We start from the raw sequence: 8790 nt of genomic DNA, 5'->3' as shown, positions 1-8790 counted from the left end.
TGGAACTCACTTTGTAGACCAGGCTGGCCTCGAACTCAGAAATCCGCCTGCCTCTGCCTCCCGAGTGCTGGGATTAAAGGCGTGCGCCACCATTCCCGGCTGGAATTTGGATTTTTATTTCAAGTTTGAGGAACACCTTCAGGCTAACAGGGTGTTGGCTGGGACAGGCGTGGCAGGAAGCATTTACAGTGAGCATATGCTTCCAGGCAGAACTAGTGGGCTTCAGCGATCATCCAGAAGCAGCTGAGAGGGGACCGCAAGTCCTGGGGCTTTGGTTTGGTTTTAGGCAGTGTAGCCCAGGTTGACCTGGGACTCTCAATCCTCCTGCCTCAGCCTCCTAAGTTGAAGTGACAAGTGCGTGAGAGCACATCTGCCTTGACTCTTAAGTTGCTTTTTAAAAATCCGAGTGTGGTCGGGCAGTGGTGGCACACACCTTTAATCTCAGCACTTGGGATGCAGAGGCAGGCGGATTTCTGAGTTCAAGGGCATCCTGGTCTACAGAGTGAGTTCCAGGACAGCCAGGGCTACACAGAGAAACCCTGTCTCAAAAAAATCAACCAACCACCACCACCACCAACAACAACAACAACAAAATCCAAGTGTGTGTGTGTGTGTGTGTGTGTGTGTGTGTGTGTGTGTGTGTGCACATGTGAGTGCCATGCTGCACCTGTCAAGGTACAAGACCAATCTCCTGTGTGGGTCTTTGGTTGCTCTCTTGTTTGAGACAGGATCGCTTGTGTCTGCTGCGCATGCTCCGGACTAGCTGGCCTCAAGCCCCTCCCACCTCGCCACGCTGGTGGTGTGGATGTGCATTGCCATGGGCAGCCTCTGTGTGCGTGTTATTCAGGACTGTCCTCTTAGCCCAAACTTGGACACCTCCAAGTGTCCATCTGGGGCAGATGGCTTTGATGACTGTGGATTCTGCTCGGATTGCATGTGTCCTCTGGGTTTCTGGGAGGGGCTGGGGAAGGATGAAAGGAGAGGACCCCATCTACTCAGTCACTGGGAAGCCTGCATCCGGGATGCAGGCCTAACTCCTCACTCACTGCTCTAAGTCTTGGAAATTCATTGGCTCCCCAACATGAATTTTGGTAGGATCACACTTTGGTTTGTCTTGGGACAAAGAAGGAAGGGTGTAGGTGATGTTTATATCTCCCCCAAGGTAAGTAATTTTAGTAACAGTGAGTGTGACCATTTGAATAAGAATGCCCCCCCATGGGCTTATATATTTGAATATTGGTCCCCAGTTGGTAGAAGGATTAGACAGTGTGGCATTGTTGGAGGAGGTATGTCACTGTGGCTGGGATGTGTGAGGTTTTAAATGTCCATAGTATTCCTGGTTAGTTCTCCCTCCCTCCCTTCCTCCCTCCCTCCCTCCCTCTTTCTCATTGTCTGCCTGCCACCATGGTCCTTGCCATAATGGTCATGGACATTAACCCTCTGAAACTGAGCTGTCACCATTGCTGTGTTCGGCTTTTCAGTAATGCAGCTGTCTTTGAGTCATTTCTGTTCCTGTAACTAACTCTTCATCCATATTCCTCTAAGTAACCCCAATAAAACATATTGTTTTCACCACGTTAGACTTTAGTGGTCTCCTTACTTTGGCCTGCCGTCATTGGTTCTGTACTTGGGGTGAGTAAATGTTTGTTCATGTCTCCCCAAGAACAGTGTCACACCACAAAACCAAACAACAGCTGGGTATGGTAGCATAGGCCTTTACTCTGGGCACTCTGAAGGCTTCTGCTGACCTCTGTGAGTTCAAGGCCAGCCTGGTATGCGTGTTGAGCACCAGGCCTATAAGGGCTACACAGTGAGGCCTGTCTCAAAACAAAAATAACATCTGGTGAGATGGCTTAGTGGGTAAGAGTGCTCACTGCTCTCGCAAAGAACCAGCGATCAATTCTCTGCACCCTTGTCAGGCAAAACACAACCACCTGTAACTCTAGCTCCAGGGGATCTGCTGCCCTCTTCTGGCCTCCAACAGGCACCTACACATAAATGAAAATAAAACACATTTTAAAAAAGAAACTCGCAGGGCAGTGGTGGCGCAAGTCTTTAATTCCAGCACTCGGGAGGCAGAGGTAGGCAGATTTCTGAGTTCGAGGCCAGCCTGGTCTACAAAGTGAGTTCCAGGACAGCCAGGGCTACACAGAGAAACCCTGTCTGGAAAAACCAAAAAAAAAAAAAAAATCCTGGTTTGGTGCCAGTACCCATTCAAGGTGGCTCATGACTGTAACTTGGGCTCCAGAAGACCCAAAGGTATCAGCAGTCATCCAAATAAATCCGTGTGCACATGCATATTCATAAAAATCTCCAAAACTAAAACTAAAGTATACAAAGAGTAACCACAGAGCTAAATGAAGGAACCCCCACCTTTCACATAATACAGTATCCTAGTTTAGCAGTATGCAGTTGTTGTCCCATCCCTAGAGACTGCTTGGTGTGTGGTTGAAGGTGGCCAGTGGGTTTGAGGGAGAATCACAGGAGAAATGCCCTGTTTGCCATCTCTCCCACCCGATGACCTTGGTAGAAGCCATCAGTGAATGAACCAGAGTGTGAGAAGGGAACAGTGCCCAAGTTAGATGAAGCCAGGTGGGAAAGGGTAGGGAGGACCAAGTCCTCCCGAGGGAGGGAGGGAGGGAAGGAGGGAGGGAGGGAGGGAGGGAGGGAGGGAAGGAGGGAGGGAGAGTCATAGGTACTGATGTAGAAGGGTCATTTGATTGGGCATCAAGGGCCTGGACTGAGAGACCACAGCCATGAGGTGAAGTGAAAAAGTACACCATGCCTCATAGACACAAAGTATTTGTTAAAACAGCTTCCCAGGCTGGCCTCGAACTTACTGCATAGTCAAAGATAAGCTTCTGGCTCTCCTGCTTCTACCCCAAGTGTTGGGATCACAGGCATGCATGCACCACCATAGCAGCGCTGGGACAGACCCCTGGGCTTTGTGCATGCTAGAGAAGCCCTCTGCTGAGCCACATCCCCAGTCTCTCAAGTAACATGCGCATGTGTGTGTGTGTGTGTTTGCCGCTCCCAAACACCCCTTCCTCAGAACCCCTCTCCAAGGCTGGTCCTTGGCATGTATGTGTGTGTGTGTGTGTGTGTGTATGTGTGTGTGTTTATATGTATGTGTACATGTGTATGTATGTGTATAAGTGTGTATGTATGTGTATGAGTGTGTGAGTGTGTATGTGTATGAGTGTGTATGTATGTGTGTATGTATGTATGTGTGTGTATGTGTGTATGTATGTGTATGTGTGTGTATGTATGTGTGTGAGTGTGTATGTATGTGTGTGAGTGTGTATGTATGTATATGAGTGTGTCTGTATGTGTAAGTGTGTGTCTGTATGTGTAAGTGTGTATGTATGTGTAAGTGTGTATGTATGTGTGTGAGTGTGTATGTATGTGTATGTGTGTGTATGTATGTGTAAGTGTGTATGTATGTGTAAGTGTGTATGTATGTGTGTGAGTGTGTATGTATGTGTGTGAGTGTGTATGTATGTGTATGTGTGTGTATGTATGAGTGTGTATGTATGTGTATGTGTGTGTGTATGTATGAGTGTGTATGTATGTGTGTGTGTATGTATGAGTGTGTATGTATGTGTATGAGTGTGTATGTATGTGTATGTGTGTGTGTCTCTGACTAGGTAAAGACAAAGGTCAATGTCAAGAGTCTTCCTTTATCACTTTCCACCTCAGGTCTTTTGTTTATTTTTTGGTTTTATGGGCTTTCTCTGTGTAGCCCTGGCTGTCCTGGAATTTACTCTGTAGACCAGGCTGGCCTCAAACTCTGAGATCGGGCTGGAGAGATGGCTCAGCTGTTAAGAGAGCACTGACTGCTCTTCTGAAGGTCCTGATTTCAAATCCCAGCAACCACATGGTGGCTCACAACCACCTGTAATGAGATCTGACCCCCTCTTCTGGTGTGTCTGAAGACAGCTACCGTGTACTTACATATAATAAATAAATCTTAAAAAAAAAAAAAAAACCAAAAACTCAGAGATCCACTGGCTTCTGCCTCCCAAGTGCTGAGATTAAAGGTGTCTGTCACCACTGCCTGGCTTCCACCTTAGTTTTTGAGAACTGGCTGAGCCTGGAGCTCATCTACGAGGCCAGACCAGGTGCCAGGGGGCTCCATGTATCCTCCTGTCCTCCTATCTGTCCCCAGTCCTGTACATGGGTGCCTTACAAACCAAGCCATCATCCCAGCCCTTAAATTTACTATTGTTTAAAGATTTATTTGTTTTTATTTTTTAAATTTTTTTAAAGAAGTTTGTTTGCTTGTTTTAGAGATTTATTTATTTATTTATTATATGTAAGTACACTGTAGCTGTCTTCAGACACTCCAGAAGAGGGAGTCAGATCTCATTATGGATGGTTGTGAGCCACCATGTGGTTGCTGGGATTTGAACTCCAGACCTTCGGAAGAGCAGTCAGGTGCTCTTACCCACTGAGCCATCTCACCAGCCCTTATTTGTTTTTATTTTATGTATATCAGCCATGTGCCTGCACATATATCTGTGCACCATGTTGGGACAGTGCCTGGGTTTGGGAGGAGGTCAGGTCCCATAAGGTTGGAGTTACAGATAGTGTGAACCATCCTGGTCATCTGGAAGAGCAGCCCGTGCTCTTCTCCCCNCCCCCCCCCCCCCCCCCCCCCCCAGCCTGTGCTCTTAACTGATGAGCCATCTTTCCAACCCAAGAGGAGGCACTGTTTGAGGCTGGTTGTAAGAGAAGGACAGACTGAAAAGGGTGACCAAGTAGTTGGGATTGTGTAGCCCTCTATTTCCATTTATTTGTTTGGTGAAGCAAGAACTGGAAATGCAGGTGTCCTGGAACTCATTACGGAGAATAGGGGCTGGCCTGAGACCCCTCTACCTCTGCCTCCTGAGTGCTAAGTGTGCCACCGCTCTTTTAATCCCATTTAATCTTTCCATTTTCTTTAGGCAATTGTCTTTCTTCTAAGTTACTATAGAACAACACAGGGTGGGCCGGTTTTTGTGAAAGCCGGCTTCCACAAGGGCGAGTGGAAAATGTCTCTACGAGTGGTTAGCCCTCACTCTGGGTCATCGACCCTGTCCCGAAACATAGATTGGGCACCAGACAAAGGTCGCTGCTGCCTCCCGCTAACCCGGTGACTCCTCTGCCCCATCTTGGGCCTCCTGGGCAACCTAGTCCAAGCTGACCGCCTTCCAGCCACAATTGCTCGGCTGAGGCCCGGAAGTCCTGTAATGTCTGTGCCCTCAAACACCGCTCATTCTAGCTGGACACTTGGCTGCCAATGCCTTGCGGGCTTTTCTGGAAGGTGGGGGTGGGGGATCTGCCCCAGGGTTTTGAGTGGCGGCAGCGCCGCTGCAAACCAGACAGAGCTGAGCAGCCCCGGGTAGCAGCAGCACCCAGTGCGGCGGCCCCGGGGCGACCCTCGGGTTGGACTCGAGCTGTGTTGCCTCAGCGATCGGTGTGCAGAGAAGGGCCGGAGATCATGGGATGGGGGGCGGGGGAGGGGAGCGGTGTCGCTGGCCGCAGGCTGGCACTTGCTGACCTAGACTAGTGAGGTCAGCGAAAGACGACCGGGGAAACACTCTGTAAGGAGGTCGTGGTTCAGCGATCAGCGCGGCGCTCCGCTAGAGGTCAGATCTCCGGAAAGTGATGAAAAAAACAAAATAACAGAAAAACAAGACCCCAAAATGCCAGCGTGGTACCAGAGGGAAAGAGCGACACATACTCCCTGGGTAGAGAGTTCTGGGAAGCCCTTTCCGAAGAAGCCACCCCTTCAGTCAACCCGTGTGTTCAGGTGGCGGGAATCCGGAGTGCAGTGGAGGAGCCCTGGCCCATAGGGCGGGTCCAGGGCCACTGGAATCCAGCTGGCAGGTGACGAGGGCGGTGCCCAGTCCTGCCCCCAGGGGACGTTCCTGGAGGCCAGAGGCGGGTCAAAGGAAAGTGCTGGCGACGCCTAAGAACCTCGGGCGGCGGCTGTAACCACAGGTACTGCGCAGGGCACCGTGTCCTACCTATTTGGGCATCTCAATCCGGCTCTGAGAACTAAAATTTTCAAAGGGCGCCTAACTCCGAACATCCATGTCCTCGGGTGTCCGAGAGTGGAGTCCTGGGGTCGCCTGAAGGCTACGTGTTCCGGGAGCCGCAGAGCCAGGGCACGGAGGGCTGCTGGGGGAGGCAGTGAGGTCCTGGAAACCTCTGGAGAGGAGCACTTGCAGACTCTGGAGCCAGAGAGCCAGGTCCCGCAGGTGCTAGTTGAGCAGACCACCGAGCGCCCGGGCGGTCCACAGCTGGGCCGCCTGGCACTAGTATAACGGAAGTACTGGGGCAGTTGTGCCCCTGTCTCGGCTCAGTGACCTCCAGGTGTGTTTTCTACCGAAGCCTGCGGTATCCAAACCGGCGCGGGCGGAATTGCAGATGGAGACGCCCATCCAACGCGAAATCCGCCGCAGCTGCGAGCGCGAGGAAAGCCTGCGCCGGAGCCGGGGTCTGAGTCCGGGTCGCGCGGGCGAGGAACTCATTGAGTTGCGCGTGCGGCCGGTGCTCAGCCGGCCCGGCTCCGGTACTCCGCTGCCGCGCGCCCTGGAGCGCGCTCGGGCGGGCGCGAAGATGCAACGAGACATCGAACGCGAGGCTCACAGGCAGGCGGCGCTGGCGAGCCCCGCGGTTCCGGAGCCTAGCGCCGGGCGGCGGCCGCAGCCGCTGGACGAACTCAAGCGCTTCTTTGAGGCTGCGGCGGAGGACGGAGCTGGCTTGCAGAGGCAGCCGGAGACCGGAGGCCGGCTGCATCCCGCCGTTCAGGATGGCTGTCCGGTACTGGGGCAGTTGCCACCGCTCGTTGCCCCGTCGCTGCTGGAGCAGGAGGTGCGACGAGTGCGCGAGCGCGAGCGGGAGCTGCAGTTGCAGCGGCGCAGCATCTACGGCGCCGCCGAGGTCGAGGAGCCAGCGCCGAGCCTCACCCGTAAGCGGTTCCCCCCTGGGCCCTAGAGCTCCAGCTGTCTCCACCTCCAGTGATCCTTCATCTGTAGGCTTGCAGACCCTTAACTATTCTCCTGGGGGTTCACCTTCTTTTCTTCACTCCCACACCTGGAGTGAGGATCCCCCACATCCATCAGACCTTGGAACTTTGACTTCTGGAGTTCTCGGGTCCTCTGTAGTATTCGGGTTCCTCTCTACGTTGAGTTTGCCTCACTCCTGTTTCTGGGTCCTCAGAACTGGGTGGAGGCCTCCATGGGGAGGAGGGGTGCACACCTGTATGTATATAAGGGGTGCGGCCATCCTCCAGCTGGCAAGAGGAGGGGCAGCCGCGGTTGAATGTTCCTTCCCTCACAGCGAGCAGGGGAGATGGAAAGTTGTCGGTGATCTGGCCTCCGCGGAGACGGGCCTCTGAGAAGGTGGGAGACTCCCTTTCCGATGTTTGTCGTTCTCCCAACCCTCCCTGCAGCGCCTGGGCACTGGGGTGGAGGGAGAAGGTGCCTCTTGGTCCCCTGGAGCGCCACTCTGACCCAAACTCAAAAGTCCTAGACGCGATCCAGAGAGTGAAGAGGAGATAGAGGCCTAGAGGCCAAACTTCTCCCTGAGGGTGTTCTTTCTCTTCCCCTTTTCCTTCTAGGAGCGCAGACCCTGAGGTCTATGAAGGTTGGGACCTGCGGACAGAAGTAACATACCCTTTGGAGAACCAGGGTAGGGTTACTCTCCAGATCAGCAGAAGGCCTAGAGAGGGAAGGGCTAGCTTTCTTTAATGGCAACTTGAAATCCAGCCCATCTTTGATACTGACTATGGAATTAACCACCTTTCTCCATAAAATTCTCTAGTTTTCCCTGGAAAACCTGCAAAACCTATGAGTGAAACATAAAATAAACTCCTCCTCCCTTTTTCTGGGCTTCAGTGCAAGCTGTTTTCTACTGGGTCCTCCTTAGTCTGGGTGGGCGGAGGCTGGCAGGTGAAGAACGTTTGGAAAAGCCACCCAATGATCGCGCCGGAATGTTGGAATTCAAAACGCGCTCTGGTCTCCTTGTTCTGGACTGACTGCGGACCCGGGCCTGGAGGCCAGGGCCCTACTGCCCCCTGGTGGTGAGAACGCAAAATGTTGCTCACCGGCCCACAGACTCCACTCTGGTATCCAGATGTCAGTTTTTATAGGCGCCAAAAGCATTCTGTGTTCAGGGAGCTGCTAGACCGAGGTGCTATGAAGTTGTATTTCCTGCTCTAGGGATATAAACAATAGTGTAAACATACTAGGGGTGGCTGGAGGGATGGTTTAAGGTAAGGAGTGCTTGCTATTCTTGCAAATGACCCGAGTTCAGTTCCCGGCATCTACATGGGAGGCTCACAACTGCTTATGTCCAGGGGAGCCATTGTCCACTTCTCTCCAGGAAAATCTCAACATACATGGCACCCATTCGCACAAAATGCACACATATTCACATAAATTGAAATGAGGATAATTTTAAAAGGAGAAATACCAATGGTATTTCACAATGGTGGTGTTGAAGGATCAAGGACCTGGCAAGTGTTCTGGTGACCATCTTTGCTTGTTTCTTTTAAAACCGTGGCTTCATACATCCCATATTGACCTGAAATTCCCTTTGTGGTCGAGGGTGACCTAGAAAGTTTTAAAAGATTTATTTTTTGTATTCATGCTGTATGCGTAAGTGTTTTGTTGGCTTGTATGTGTGTGCCTGTGTGTATGTGTGTGCCTGTGTGTATGTGTGCGCCTGTGTGTATGTGTGCGCCTGTGTGTATGTGTGCGCCTGTGTGTATGTGTGCGCCTGTGTGTATGTGTGCGCCTG

General features: G+C 51.9%; 1 protein-coding gene across 3 annotated transcripts; it reads left to right on the top strand.

Annotated features, from left to right (window-relative positions):
* Positions 1–5899: 5899 nt before the first annotated feature.
* Positions 5900–7873, top strand: Misp3 (MISP family member 3). 3 transcript variants are annotated; one of them, XM_029480850.1, is made up of 4 exons: positions 5920–5985; positions 6379–6958; positions 7330–7391; positions 7610–7873. In XM_029480850.1, exons 2-4 carry the CDS (start codon positions 6415–6417, stop codon positions 7622–7624), a joined length of 621 nt encoding a protein of 206 aa, XP_029336710.1. In that variant the 5' UTR covers positions 5920–5985; positions 6379–6414; the 3' UTR covers positions 7625–7873. The 3 variants fall into 3 exon arrangements, with proteins under 3 accessions (XP_021024901.1, XP_029336710.1, XP_029336709.1); XM_029480849.1 differs by having other exon boundaries at positions 5924–5985; positions 6329–6958; XM_021169242.2 differs by having other exon boundaries at positions 5900–6958.
* The last annotated feature ends 917 nt before the right edge of the window (positions 7874–8790 follow it).

Source organism: Mus caroli, chromosome 8 (genome assembly GCF_900094665.2).
Source record: "Mus caroli chromosome 8, CAROLI_EIJ_v1.1, whole genome shotgun sequence".
In the NCBI taxonomy this organism is placed as follows: domain Eukaryota; kingdom Metazoa; phylum Chordata; class Mammalia; order Rodentia; family Muridae; genus Mus; species Mus caroli.
This window is presented reverse-complemented; position numbering and strand designations above follow the sequence as displayed.

What these genes read in the sequence shown, in the direction of transcription:
- Misp3 (XM_021169242.2), top strand. Translation starts at nt 6,415, where the DNA reads ATGGAGACGCCCATCCAACGCGAAATCCGCCGCAGCTGCGAGCGCGAG. An exon ending in GCCAGCGCCGAGCCTCACCC is followed by an intron (nt 6,959 to 7,329) that starts GTAAGCGGTTCC and finishes CTTCCCTCACAG; the next exon opens with CGAGCAGGGGAGATGGAAAG.